The 15,294-nt window shown below is 38.4% G+C and overlaps 1 protein-coding gene across 3 annotated transcripts in view; it reads left to right on the top strand.

Moving 5' to 3' along the window:
* baiap2l1a (BAR/IMD domain containing adaptor protein 2 like 1a) overlaps nt 1–15,294 on the top strand; it is a 95,177-nt gene that overhangs the window by 71,602 nt on the left and 8,281 nt on the right. For 2 of the 3 annotated variants that reach the window (XM_055651619.1, XM_055651618.1), the window contains exons 12-13: nt 2,894–3,071; nt 12,589–12,629. In XM_055651619.1, the coding sequence (XP_055507594.1) occupies nt 2,894–3,071; nt 12,589–12,629 (219 nt within the window). Of the gene's footprint in view, nt 1–2,893; nt 3,072–12,588; nt 12,630–15,294 lie in introns of those variants that run through there. The other variant, XM_055651620.1, reaches the window with a different exon arrangement.

Genomic DNA, 15,294 nt, shown 5'->3' with positions numbered 1-15,294 from the left:
GCTGAAGGAACACAATAGGTCAGGTTGACCACTGAATTCCTTCAGCAGTTTGTATTTTGATTGAGATTGCATCACTGGACGAATCCCGGTGATTCACTTTTTGAGAGGCTGCATAGGTGGATGATGTGAGAAATCTAAATATCATTTGATGGAGTGGAGAATGAAGCTTGATTACGACACAGTGGGACAAATGTTTAGTTTAGAGAAACAATGTGGGAACAGGCCCTTCGGCCTACCAAGTCCACGCTGACCAGAGATCACCCATACGCTGGTTCTTTCTTACACACCAGGGACAATTTATAGAAGTCACTTGACCTGTGACGTAGTGTTTTGCAAGGCTCTTGCCACTCGGGTTTCTGGACTCCCTCTCAGCCACACCTGGGGTCACTAGTATCCCTCCTGGTGGTCAATTACCACAATTAATACAAAGTAACTATTAGTTTTCTGTAATCTCATCTATCATGTTTTCAAATCAGCTAGATTTTTTGATGTTCATCACTCAATTTGGGTTGGACCCTTTAGTTGCTTTTTATTTATTATAAAGTTACCAAAATATATGCATCTGCACAGGATACAAAACAGACTGTGGCAGACTAGCTGGCTGGTGTGGGCTATGCCCAGTTTTTCATTCCATTGAAGGGTAGAGTCAACTAGTCAAAGGAAAACTCCCATTAAGTTACGCAACAATATTGTAATCTGTAAGCAACAACGGAAGTAACAATCCAGGCTTTCAGTTTGAAAATTACAGCAAAAATAGTAAGCCATGTGCTTGTTTGAGAAGGTTTGGTAATCATGTCAAGGACATACCTAGCCATCTTTTAATCTCCTGGTGATACAAATATTAGATTATATATTACACTTCGTACTAGTTAATGAGGACATGGTTTTAAATAAGTAATTCTCACGAGGAGTTTAAAATTTTAACCCTTTCTCAGTTTGTATTTAGCTGGACCTTGGTTTGCCTGTTTTTCTTTTACATTAATAAATCACTAGAATAACAGAGTTATGCTGCACTTTGCTAGCTATAATTTAGTGCAAATGTTGGGATATATTACAAACTTGATTTGGCCTCATTGATGAAACCTAGATGATTCCATCAATAGTTAAAAGATAGGATTGAAAATTTCTGGCTGGCAATGGTAGAGAAGTATCACATTTATAAGATTGGACTACTTAATCTATTTTCATTCCAAGAATCACAAAATCCACTCAGAACTAGGATCCTACTATTTAATGGCATCTGGAAAAATCAAATTTCAATTTTGATCAAACTGTTAGTCACTGTAATAACCAGTTCAATGTCAACATGTGAAAAATAAATTGGAGTGAAAATAAATTGGGATGAAGTTTACGGTGAGCATACATTTTGGCATAGACTATTGGGCCACAAGGAGAGTCTTTATACTATACAATCAAACTTCACATCAAGAAAGAAATTGTGTTTTTGGCAATCCATGTTACAAGTTTCCACGATGTTGTACCAGGCAGGGAACACGCTGCATAAAAGTTTCCTCTTCCCAACTGGTAATTAGCCTGAGAAATGGATCTACTGTGTGATTGGTTTATTTTGTAACTCCTGATGCACAAAATAAGTGCTTTCTTGCGACAATATCTTCTGTATTCAATGTAAGAAATAGTGCTAAACAGCCTCTGTGTCAAGCAATCTATCTCTGCAACAGCACATGTGTTTATAACACCATACCTTTATTTGAGAAGAGTAACCGCTGCACATTGAATAACAGCTTCTCCATTAACTAACTAAAGCAATCTGCCCAAGCTCATCCCTAATGTTCTTTGCAAAGAACGGAGACTTTCTTCCCATTGGTTCCCTGAAGGGTGTGTTATAGTTTACTCAACAATTTAACATTCAATTACAGCTATTCGTGAATAAAGGAGTTGTTATTAAAGTTCCTTTTGAAAGTTACCAATGCAAATATATGAAAAGTCAAATGATTATAGGAAATTTCTGTCAAAGAGCGGGCGTTGGTATTTTTTTTTTTGCCTAAGACCTCTCTTTTTTAACTCTATTTCCTTGATCTACCGCGTTCATCATTTATGTAGAAACAAGGAACTGCAGATGTTGGTTTACAAAAAAGACACAAAGTACTGGAGAAACTCAACTGGTCAAGAAGCATCTCTGGAGAACAAAAATGAGTGACGTTTAGACTGGATAAGGGTCCTGACCTGAAAAGTCATCCATCTATGTTCTCCAGAGATGCTGCTTGACCTGCTGAGTTACTCCAGTATTTAGTGTAATCGTTTATATCTCTCTTCCCCCTAATTTGTATGATCTCCAGGAACAAACATGGAGAGGGTTAACCTACCATATTGGAGTGCAAAATGAAGTCTTGTGGTGAAGCAACATGTTCTGGGTTGTCTGGCTATCTGGGAGTTAAATTTTCCTCAGATTTTGTTAATTCGGGTGATCTAAATGTATACAGTCATTGAAGACTTTGTCTTCATGTACTACATATTACTCACACAATGGGTCTCTGTACATGATCATTTTCACAATGATTATGATATTGAATGAAATTCCTTCAAGGGGCAGTGAAGCCATTTAATTTACAAGCACGATTATCCATTAAAATTACTTGAGGATCATGTAGAGAAATTTCAGATAAACTGAAAATCGAGACATAATTGTTTGAGACAGTTTCACTCTGACCAGTATGTTTAATATTAGAAAGTAAAGGCAATAGCATACAAAAAGCTATTGATAAAATTAATCACTATCTGGAGTTAGTTCAATTATCTTCTGCTGGGCCATTACAGCAATAATAAAGTAAAAACTAACCAAGGTTTACTAGATTTTTTAATTTTTTTTTGTATTATGTGTCTGTGATAATGGAAAAAAGCACCTTGTAATTTTCTTTTATTGTCTTTGGTTTAGCACAGCTTCTGCACGGAGTATCAGCATCCTTAATCTTGCAGAGAGGTCAAATGTTGCCCTACCTCCACCAGATTATGAATCAATGCCACTTAGGCATCACAACAAGGAAATGACATTCCACTCTTACAGCAGTGCTCCTAATCGAGGAATTCTACCTCAACCAGACAACTCAGACTCGGTAAGTACCCATCAGAGGCCAGTAGTACCACATTATTTAAATGTCAATAATTTATATAGGGTGTTCTTGTTTTTAGTTCTAGGAGTATTATTATTTCTTACATACAGGTATGTTAATTAAGCAAAAGCAAAACGAGATAACCAGTCTCGTTGCGAAAAGTACAGGGAGGTAGTTTCTTGTGTTTTTACTCAATGAATGAACTCTCACCGAGTCTCATGAGTTTGGGTCACATTCCGCTGATCAGAATTTCACTCCAATATATTTCTCATGAAAAGATTTGAAAATCAACATATAAATGTATAAGGATTATTGATTTAAATCTTTGGAGCTGGGTGTCACTTACATGAACTGCTAGTTTAGCATACAGCAGGGGTCGGCAACCTTTGGCCCCCGGGCTGAATGCGGCCTGTAACCCAAAATCATCTGGCCCGCAGGTGGCAAGTACATTAAGAACCTGAGAAATGTCCTCTTCCAGAGGGTGATGAATCTTTTAAATTCTCTTCACAGGAAAGTTATGGACACTAAATACATTGTATGATAGTCCAGGCAAGAGTTGCCAAATACCCGCCTTCTGGTTGATTTTTTTGCCATGAACCAAGGTTGGAGTTAAATGCATAGTTTATATTAGAGAAAGTATTCACACAACAGCTAGTTCCCAGTTATCCAAGTGTAAACAAAGATAAAATCAACATTTGGAACTTCAACGCATGGCCAAGTACAAAGAATGTTGTGTTCTAACCGGGCATGAATTATAAAGAATTACTTTTCTCTGTCCATGGGTTTTTTTTACTGTTGCCTGTTATACTTGTACAAAAGGATGTACAGATTTCTGGTGTAACATTTTGAAAATGGGCCTGACTTGAATACAAATGTGCCATTCCTTTAAAGAAAATGGATATCAAAAAATAGTTTATTGGCTCGAGAAATTAACACTAAATGGTTGTTTCAGGGAGAAGAATCTGCCAAAACTTGAACCAAAATATAAAACGAAAATCAGAGGATGTAACAAATATATTGATCTATGACAAGGTTAATAAAAGAACATAGAGCAGGGTTAAGCAACCATGCACCTTCAATATGATCATGCAGGCCTCAGCTCGTCTTCAGTGCCAATTCCCCATAGCCCTCAATTCCCTGATCTTTCACAAACTTACCTATATTTACTTTCATAATGAACTGACCTTCACAACCCTCTGGAATAGAGAATTCTGGAGATTCGCCATCCTCTGCAAAAAAAAAATTAAATGCATCTTCATTTGAAATGATGGCCGTGGCAAAAAAAAATGAAACAAATTAAAGGAATAAGTGGAGTGCACAGATTGTGATAACTGTGATGCTTAGGTTCTGTGAGTGATGTACCCTTGTGTGGTGTGTTGAGCCATCCAGGCGGAGTATGGAGCTGATGCAGCATTGGTCAAAAGTTAGCTTACAATTGCAAAAGTCAAGAGTTAGAGAGGATTAACACTGGAGTAATACTGATGTACGTGCTCTCTAGTGTGGAATGCAGATCCAGAATATAAGAAAATTAAAGCAAAAGTAGGCCACTCAGCCCATCAAGCCTGCACCCTGTTCAGTAATATCAGTGAAGATGTATTTGTAATCAGTTTATCGCCTTTGTTATTCTCTTCCCCGTACATCCAGCGAGTCGTAATACGAGACCAACGCATTGAACATGCTGACACGGAGGAGGCAGAAAAAATAATCTTTTTACTTCCAAGACTTGGAATCACATGAGAATTTAGTCATTAATTCACGATAATCAATGGTGAATGACTTTGCTCAGCATTGATTTCATTAAAGCAAAATCAATCCCCATTAATTCTTATGAATAAGTGATTCTTATGAATTAATGTGATTGTTCTTATCTGATCGAGTCCTACACTTGAAAGGATTGGTTTTGTTTTGCTGCTTCAGATCAGCATGCACCACGCACTTGCCCAGAGGGTTGCAGACCTGTTCCTGGACAATACTGCTTTACTGCATGCAATTTGTTTAAAAAAAAAGAAAGTGAAAATAGGAAAATTTTAGTTCATTTTTAATAACTTTTATACGCTGACTGTTCATAATTTGAAGCAACAAGTGATTGTTATCCATGCTATTTTCAAACTGGAGGTTGAAAATATGGTATATGATAAATTAATAAAAGTAAAAGATCATCTCAGTCTGGCAATCTAGATGAAAGGTCTCAACCCAAAATGTCAAAAGGCCATTTCCCTCTATGGAGGCTGCCTGATCCACTGAGTTCCTTCAGCTGCTCTTTTTTTTGCGACAGATTCCAGTGTAATCTCTTGTGCTTGTACTCAATGTTTTGTTTAGTTTTAGTTTATAGTCACGTGTAAAGAAGTACTGTGAAAAGCTTTTTATTGCATGCTATCCAGTCAGTGACAAGACTGTACATGCTTACAATCAAGCCATCCACAGTGTAGTTACAGGATAAAGCTGCCAATGCCCTGACCAATGAAATAATGTATGCCACACACCGCCTTCACCACCCTATCTACCTGTGTTGCTGCTTTCAAGGATCTATGTACATGCACCTTTTGACTCTCTGTTCAAAAACACTCTCTCCAATGCCTTGCTATTTACTGTACATATCTTGCCCTGGTTTAACTTTCCAAAGTGCAACATTTCACACTTGTCAGAATTAAATTCCATCTGTCGTTTCTTGGATCACTTTCCCAGTTGATCCGTGGTCATATTAACTTGCAATTTTTATAAACAGAATATTTACTTTTTTTCCATTAACAAGATGCAGACTTTAATTTGAAATGATACTGGTGTTCATGTAGACATATCTATTTAAAGGGTCAAATGAAGAATGGGCGTATTAATTGTAAGGAACAGTTCCTAAATGCTGGTAAAAAAGCAAAATTGTTTAAGTGAAGTGAATTTTGACAGGAGAAAATTACCAGCTTTGAAAATGAATTTGTCAAGAAATATTTTAAATATCTGTGTGATTTTTCAGTTTAGGACCAGGGCTGGCGGGGACGTGGAGTGGGGGAAATCTTTTCTATGTTTTAAATATATAATTCAGAAAATATTGCTAACTTACATTTCTGCATTAAATCTCAATTGATTTGCACCACTCATCCTATGCTAATTCATGTTTACTTAGCCATTTAAGTTGTTTTTGGATTTGATATAAAATGATACCCAGTGTAGCGTGGTGAATAACTAGTCTTTGGGATTAGTTGATTTGGGGTGCAGATGACAAGATTTGTCCATCTATTAAGCCCAAGAATGACTACTGTACAAAATTCAGGATCTTTCACTGGTCTAGAAGGTGTTTCGTTGAAGCATGGCTGAGAAGTATGAGGAAAGGTATATAGAATTAGATTGTGCTGAGTCTGACCTAGAAATGCCTTCTGATAACATTGCCATAAATAGTAGGATCCCCAAGAGTAGTTGCCCTGAGCATACTGCTTTAGCTAAATTAAAATTTACATATTTTAATGCATTTCCAAGCTTTAGTGCACACCTGTGAGCTATCTTTGGAACTGGGTTCTCCCTTGCATTGTTTTGAGATGCATTTATAATTAATAATATAAATGCTAGGAAGTTAATGCAAAAAAAAAATGCAATGCTTGAAAAGGTGTTAAAAGCCGATGTGTAAAACTGCAACTTGTGCATTAAGTGGCGGCGATAAATTAGGCTGGGAACTTGGAGTCTTGATATTTGGATCAGCATGTCCTTTGCCTGTAATTGTTTTCTAAATCTATGAAGGATTTATTGCAATTGAAAGAAGTGCTTGGCACAGCAGCTTGCTTGAAGCCCTACACAAGATTCATGTGACGTGTATGAGTGATTCTGTCTGAAATGAGAACCAATTTCTTCAATATTATAAGGCTACTAGTTAATGTTTAATGTTAGAAGGCATGGAGTATGGGGCAAGATACTCAGTTGCTCATGTCCCCAAGCATTAAATTCTGCATTTTTTATCATCTGAAATAATCTGCTGCACTATCATGACGTTTCATGGAGTTATTGGGGTGGAAAAAACACACAATCTATCTAACACCAAATTTGTATAAAGTTTGACCTTGCTTTCCTTCCAAAAATATATTTTCCATTTTGTAAGATTTTAATTTAAAGAATAATAATATATTGAAAACAACTATATTTTTGCCAGTTCCCATACTTCTATATCATATTAAATTGTTTTGTTAAAATTTCCTGCTCTTTCTGGAGGTCACTCATTGATGTATGTTTTTAGAAGTACAGTTCTCACCTTCTCAGACCTCCTTTGGTTAACTGTTTCGTTTTCAAACTTGTTGTTTAAACATGCGGTCATTTCGTCCAATACCAATACTCAATAATAATCAAGAACAAAAATTCTCTAGTTTATTTTGTGCCCCTAGCTTACAAGATGGAAACTATTGTGAGTGGGGATATTTTTTTGATGGTGGAAATATTGTTCCCTTTTTTGTGTTGGCTCTGAAATCCAGAAATTCTATTTTATTAGAAACATTGTTGTAGGGATTTTCTTCGATTCACTAAAAATCGCTGTTTTTCGCTCAACCACTAACACCAGATCATCTCCTATGGTATATTCCTTGAGCAACCCCTGCTGCACCGAGATCCCCAAGGAATGGATTTCTCTACCGATGCATACCTGCAAAACAGGAGTTCTCTCCATCCTCATCTTCCACCTCACCAGCCCCACATACTATGGATCATACTCTGTTATTGCCACCACTTTCAACAAGAAGCTGGCAGTCAGCACTCCTTCTTTCCCCAACCTTTTCAGTATTCTGAATTGTTATTTCCCCTTAACTCCTTGGTTCATTCTGTTATCTCCATGAACAGTCACTCCCCTTCCCATGCAACCGTAAGAGATGCAACACCTTCCCACTGTTCCAAATCTTGGACATTTTCCCAATTAATCAGCATTTCAATTCATTTGCACATACAATTTATTGTGCTCTCTTCTGTTCTCCACAGCGGAGAAAGCAAACACAGATCAGTTAACTGCATTGAAGAATGCTTGCTTTTAGTCTTCAGGGGTGATCTTGAACTTCCTGTTTCATGTTAGAGCTTAGAGATGCAGCATGGAAACAGGTCCTTCAGCCCACCATGCTGACCATCGATCACCCATTCACACTGGTTTCCATGTTACTTTAATTCCTCCTCCTAGTTCTACTGAGACCTGCATTTCATCTCTTGCATTGTTCAACCAAATCACAACAAAAGCCCGAGGGAAAGTATTTTGTTCCATCAGACAGCCCTCAGCTCTCAACAATGAATTCAGCAATTTCAGGCAAACAACTTTCCTGTCTCAGCTGACCAGTTATGCTGGAAGGTCATCATGTCGGCCATGTACTGACAAGGACAAAAGCAGACCCTACAAATCCCCATGTACTAAATTTTACCTTTCGGCCGCCTGCCGTTCTATGCCATGCTGTTTCACATCCTCATTTAAATATTGTTAAATGTTGAGAGAACTTGCCTCTTCCATCTCCTTGGGCAGGTTCCAGGTTTCAATCTCCCTCTTCACTTTTCACCATAAGTGTACCTCAATTCGATGGCCCCTTATCCCCTCCATGCCACAGAAAACATACTCAGCCTTTCTACACTCTCCTTGTTGCTGAAAAGCTTCATCCTAGAAATAATTCTGATGAATCTCCTCTGTACTCCTCCACTTAAGTTATCTGCCTAGTCTTTGCTCCTGCTATTGATTCCAAAATCGCTCCCTTAAGGAATTCCACACTTATCTAAACCATCCTCTTCATCTTTATATATCTATATGTCTTGCTGCTTGTTTTGATATCATGTCAATTTACACTTAATCATTTTGTCCTCCATATTAACAGCTTTTCCTGAATTATTCCCAGTCCAATAACTTTTATTATTGTTTGCTTTAATTTTTTATTTAATCTTTTGCCATCTTTCCAATTGAATCCCTCTTTCTGGTTTGGATGAATTGCCGGTGAGCATTATGAACTATCTACCACTGCTCACCTTTGCTTTTCACCCCCAATATATTTTAGATAGCTCTTTCTCCATACCTTTGTAATTGCCTTTAAGTTGAGGACACTAGAGTTGGACCCAAGGTATTCACCCTCAAACAATATATATTTATTTCTCTCATAGGATCACTTCTCCCATAGAAACATTACTACAAACTCTCTCATTAATCCTACCTCATTGCACATGACAAACTCTAAAATAGCCTGTTCCAGAGTACAATATACACTGTTGCTCTAAAAACAGACCTGGTGCAATTGATTGTTAGATAAATCCAATTAATATGCAGATTAAAATTGCTTGTGTTAATTGCTGTTCCCTTCTGACATGCCATTTATACTTCTACCTATTATGAGGCAACACATTGGGGGGCAATAGACCACCCCCACCAGTCTGCCTTTACCTGCTATCCTTTATTTACACTCCTCTGATTCCACATAACAATTCACTGCATCTATATCATAACTCACCTCTTCACTAATTCCGTCCTTAGTTAACAATGCCACCCACCTCCTTTCTGTTGTTGCCTATTGGAACATTGAAAAATCTGGAATATTGAGTTCCCAGTTCTGGTCACCCCACAACTGTATTCCTGTAATAGCTATCTAACATATAGATACGTAAAATTCATGTACAGCATGAAACAAGCCCTTCAGCCCAACTCGTCCATGCCGAACAAGTTGCCTGACTGAGCTAGTCCCACTTGCCTGAACTGGCCCCTATCCCGAACCCTTTCCTATCCATATACCTGTTCAAGTATCTTTTAAATGTTGTAATTGTACCTGCTTCTACCACTTTCTCTGGCAGCACATTCCATAAGCGTACCACCCTCTGTGTGGAAACAGTTGACCCTCAGATTCCTTTTAAACCTTTCCCCTCTCACCTTAATCCTATGTCCTCTGATTTTAGATTCGCCTACTCTGGGTAAAGGACCTTATCTGGGTAATTCACTTTATCTCGTGATTTTGTATACATCTATAAGGTCACCCCTCAGCCTCCTACGTTCCAGAGGAAAAAAGGCTAAGTCCTTGCCTATCCTTGTAACTCAAACCTTAAAACTTTGGTAACATCAAGTCTTCTTTTGCACCATTTCCAGTTAATGACATTCTTCCTGTAGCAAGATCGCCTGGAGTGCACACAGGACTTCAAATTTGCTCCTGCCAACGGCTTAAACAACTCTAATGTGACGTCCCGACTCCTATACTTATCTCTGTTAGTGCTGTTACTTCATTTGTCTTGTTACAAATGCTGAGTGTATTCAGATAAAGAATCTTGAGCTTTGACTTTAACAATTTAAAGTTATTTGGATATCATTTCTGCTGCATACTTTCTGCCCTTTGATTTTAACTCGCCTCTTCATTACTTAATTAGTTTTTAATTCCATAAACTTCCCATTACTTGAACCGTTCTACCCAGTTAGTTTGAAGTTATGTCTATGATCTTGGTTATGCGATTTCCCATAACATTACTCTCAGCACAGTGTAAATAAAACTCATCCCAGCAGTGCAGCTCTATTCATCCTCCCTCAGTACCTCATGAGCCAGAAATCACTTCCCTCACACCAACCATTGAGCCATAACTTCTGTAATCTTATTTACCCTCAGCCAATTTGCACGTGGCTATGTAATGACCTTCATGGTTCTGCTTTTCAATTTTGCCCCAAGCCACTCGTAATCCCTCTGCAAAATATCCTTCCCAGTTCTGCTTGTGTTGTTAGTGTCAATGTGGACCATAACAACTAGATCCTTTTTCCGTTTTTGTTCAGGGTAAACTTTATTTTTTATTTGTTTTTTAGATCTATTGCCTGCTAGTTTCTCTCTCGTGTTGGTGTTTTTCTTTCTCTCTTTTTTGCTGCACTTGGTTTTTTTTTTTAAGATTGGTGTGGAAAGGTGGAACTTACGAGTATGCTACCATTTAAAAAAAAAAAAATGGTTTTATAGTTAAGGACAATTTTTTTATAAATCAGCATCTACAGTTCCTTGTATCCACATTTCATAGTTAAGAAAGATAGACACAAAATGCTGGAGTGACTCAGCGGGTCAGGCAGCATCTCTGGAGAAAAGGAATAGGTGGCACTTCGGGTCGAGACCCTACATCAAATTTCACAGTTAAGGAATTGGGTGGCGTAGCGGTACAGTTGTGGTCTGACAGCGCCAGATTCCTGGGTTTGATCCTGACTACGGGTGCTGTCTGTACGTAGTTTGTACGTTCTCCCTGTGACCGCTTGGGTTTTCTCCAGGTACTCTGGTTTCCTCACATACTCCAAAGACGTACAGGTTTGGAGGTTAATTGGCTTTGGCAAGTTGTAAAATTGTCCCTAGTGTGCGTGGGTTAGTATTAGTGTACGGGGTGATCGCTGGTCGGTGCGGACTCAGTGGGTCGATGGGCCTGTTTCCGCGCTGTATCTCTAAAATAAAGTTTAGAGAATCGGTTTATTGGGAACAGCTGATCTCTGTGCCAATTTTCTGACTAAATACTGCCATCGTGTGATTGTGGTTTGTATTGCATGACAGGAACATTAAGCCTCTTAAGCGACAGGAAGGAACTTGATCCCCTTTCACCGATAAATGTAGTGTCCAAATAAAATAAAAGTTTTTAAATTTGAACGTGTTAATTTTGTTCATTTTTAAAATATTCTATACTTTAAAAAAAATACTGATTATCACTTGGGTTCAGTCGTGGAGAAAAAGTTCCAACCCAAAAATGCTAAATTCTAATATCTCCCAATCTGTAAATTAGCCCCATCCATCACCACCAACCGATTTGTCAGCTTTAGAATATGTATTGCGGATCCATTCAAGCAGTGTTTTATACTACTTTTGAAAAGTAAGGAAGAAAAAACCTGGACGAGTAACAGAAATGTATTGCATGTCCTCTAAATTATATCTGACTTTACTTATCACTGCTCTGTTAGATTAGAAAAGCAAAAAGTGCAGATGCTGAAAATGTGAAATAAAAATGGAAATGGCTACAGTCAGCAGGTCTGTCGGCTCGTGATAGAGAGAAACAAGAGTTGATGTTTCAGGTCAATGTATTTTCATCTAAATGGCTGACATATGAGGGCTTCCTGGTGATTAACCATTGTTAAATCAAAGTTATCTGTAGGTTAAGATCAGAGTTTCCCCACCACTGGCAAAGATGGTCAAATTATAATTATATTTTTAACTGGACATAAATTTATGGAAAGATCTATAATTTTACCATTTGTTGGAATTTAGCAAAGGTTGCCTGACAGGATCATAGTCCATGTATTTGAGTTAGGAACAGAAATTAGACTATTCAGCCATTTTCTGGTTAATGTTTTTTTAAAGTCAGTCCTTGTCTAGCATATACTCTGAATCCATTAATTCACTGTAGTCAGAAAGTATTCTCACCTTGGTACTGAATGGCCTACATATACTTTGAAATTGATTCTACTGAATAAACACAGTACAATGTCTACAATGCATTACGATCAGAAAACCCTGAATGGTAAATTTAATGTAGTTAAGCTTAGATATTTTAATATATTTTATTACCTGTGCATTATGAAATTTACATTTCCTTCTTTCAGAGTTCAGAAGTGAATGGCACTATGAAGCCACCTTTCCTCAGGTAAGAGATATTGCTACAACTTCATAATCTTCCCAGTAGCGTGTGCTCAACAATAGCATATTAGGAAAATCAAATGCTAGAAATATACCACAAAGCCACAATGCTGGCAGGTCAGGAAGCATTAGAGTCAAAGATTCAAAATAAAAAATTTTAACTAAAGTTTCAGATCAAAAGAACTTTTACGTTGCAGAGAGAATGATGGTTGAAATGGAGAATTCGGTATTATGACTGGTATGTGCCCAGACAGACAATGAGGTTCTGTCCTCAAGCTTGCTTTGGGCTTTGTTACAACAGATCAAAGGTGTGGGTCAAAGTGGGAATGGGATGGAGAGTTAGCGACAGGCAACAAAAAGCTTGGGATTGTCGCTGCAGACTGAATCAGCAGCATTTGATATTCACTGTGTCCCTTCTTTGGAGAAAACAAATATAGAATGAGTGATTACTTTATGCAGTGCATTAAAATATCTGCTAGCTGACCACCCAGAAATTCCCTGACGATTGGCATCTGGCTCACCAGGTGATGTTTACTGTGCTCCATTCTATCTGAAGGCATCGGTTCCCACACTCCTTTCTGCCTAGTTCCTGCACTCTCCAAACCAACCCTAGCCAAAATCTAACAAGATAGAGAGAGACAGAATCATACAACACAGAAACTGGCCTTTTGGCCCAATTTGTGAATGCCAACCAAGATACCTCATGTAAGCTAGTCCCATTTGCCTGCGTTTGGCCCACATCCCCCTTGTTAAATAGCCCCTTTGACCTAGCCATCCCAACCCTTTGACCTCCCCCACCTTTTCTGCAACTTAAAACTAACTTTTACTCTTTTCTAGTTCTTTTGAGTGATATTCAACTTGAAATGTTCTATTTCTCTTTCCATGCATGCTGCCTGGCCTGCTGGGTGTTGAATGTGTATTTTGATTTGCTCTAACTAACCTGTTAAATGCAGTGCCAACATTGCTTTGAACTGAACTAATCAAGCCTGTTTCACAACATAACTGAACAGGAAGAAAGCAGAGTGGGTATAACCCCCATGGAAATAACAGAAGTATTTTTAAATAGCTTTATTGTTTATTACTACAGGACCTCTCAATATAACAAACCAACACAGACTTTAGACTTTACTTTAGAGATACAGTGCGGAAACAGGCCCTTCAGCCCACCATGTCAGTACTGACCACCAATCACCCCGTCCACTAGCACTATCTTACACACTCAGGACAATTTACAATTTTACATTAAAAAAAAATCCGCACCCTCTCTAGCTGTAACGCCACATGCTACATCATATTTTTTTTCTTTTGCATTACCTTGATTATACCAGAGGTATAATCTGCCTAAATGTAATGCAAAACAAAGTTTGTCCACTGTATCTTGGTACATGTGACAATAGTAATAAACCAAATAGCACTCGAATTATGGTGGACGAAGTTTGAAGTGCTGAGGGGCAAATCAGTCACTGCCGGACAACCCGCCTCTAACTTGCTTTTGCAGCCAGTTTTTATATGGCTGCTCCAGGTGTATTTTTGGCTCCAAGAGGTTGATGGTAAAGGATCGATAATGGTAAATATGCTGAATGTCAATGACAAGGGAAGTATTAGGTTCTCTCTAATGGGAAAGTTCCTTTGCGTCATGATATAGTAGTACAAAATGTTACCCGTCATTCATCTACATCGTGTAGGGGGCGCTGCTCTGGCAGCAGCCATGTCAGGAGCGCGTTAGTTTTTTTCAACTGTAAAAAAAACATTTTTAGTATGTTTTAAAAGTGCAAGGGCTGCAGCGAGGTAGATTGACAGATAAATAATTCTTGATGTTTGAGAGGACTGTTCAAGATTCTGATAACAGCAGGACCGAAAGTCTTCAATCTGGTGGAACGTGCTTTCAAGCTTTTGCATCCTCTGCCCAGCAGGGGAAGGGAGAATGACTGGGGTGGGAGTGGTCCTTGATTATGTTAGCTGCTTTCCAAAGGCAGTGACAATTTTCGATGGAGTGAATAGCGTGGAGGCTGATCCGCAGCCTTCATTGGTCTCTGCAGTTTCTTGTGTTCTTGAATCGACCAGTTGTCATATCAAGCAGTGATGCATCCAGATGGGATGTTTTCTGTGGTGCATCTGTTGGTAAGAATCATTAAGGACATGCTGAATTTCCCGTGTAGGAAGGAACTGTAGATGCAGTTTTTTACCGAAGATAGACACAAAGTGCTGGAGTTACTCAGAGTCAGGCAGCATCTCTGGCAAGAAAGGATGGGTGACGTTTCAGGTAGGAAACCTTCCTTTCTGTCCAGAGATGTTGCCTGACCCGCTGAGTTACTCCAGCACTTTGTGTCTATCTTCATGCATAATCTCCTCCACCTTCGGACAACGTAGAGCTGTTGGAGTGCTTTGTTGGCCATGTTATCAGTGTGGTTTCCCGCTGTACATTGTTTGCTGCTTTGAAACAGTTCCTGCTAAGCTTTGTTTTCGTACAACATACACAGTTTGAAAAAGCTTTGCTACCTCTTTGAATTTTCTCATATATAATGAATAAAACAAAACTAGAAGCATCCACTATGATATGAGCAAACTCTCTGCTGAATATCTCTTTCAGAGCAATTCCCTTTGCTTGCATGAACGGAGCTGCCAAAAAACGTAGACATAAAAATAACATAATAGCACTGAAATCCAGACAC

Source organism: Leucoraja erinacea, chromosome 20 (genome assembly GCF_028641065.1).
Source record: "Leucoraja erinacea ecotype New England chromosome 20, Leri_hhj_1, whole genome shotgun sequence".
Classification (NCBI taxonomy): Eukaryota; Metazoa; Chordata; class Chondrichthyes; order Rajiformes; family Rajidae; genus Leucoraja; species Leucoraja erinaceus.
Note: the sequence above shows the minus strand (reverse complement) of the source record. Positions and strands in the feature narration are given on the sequence as shown.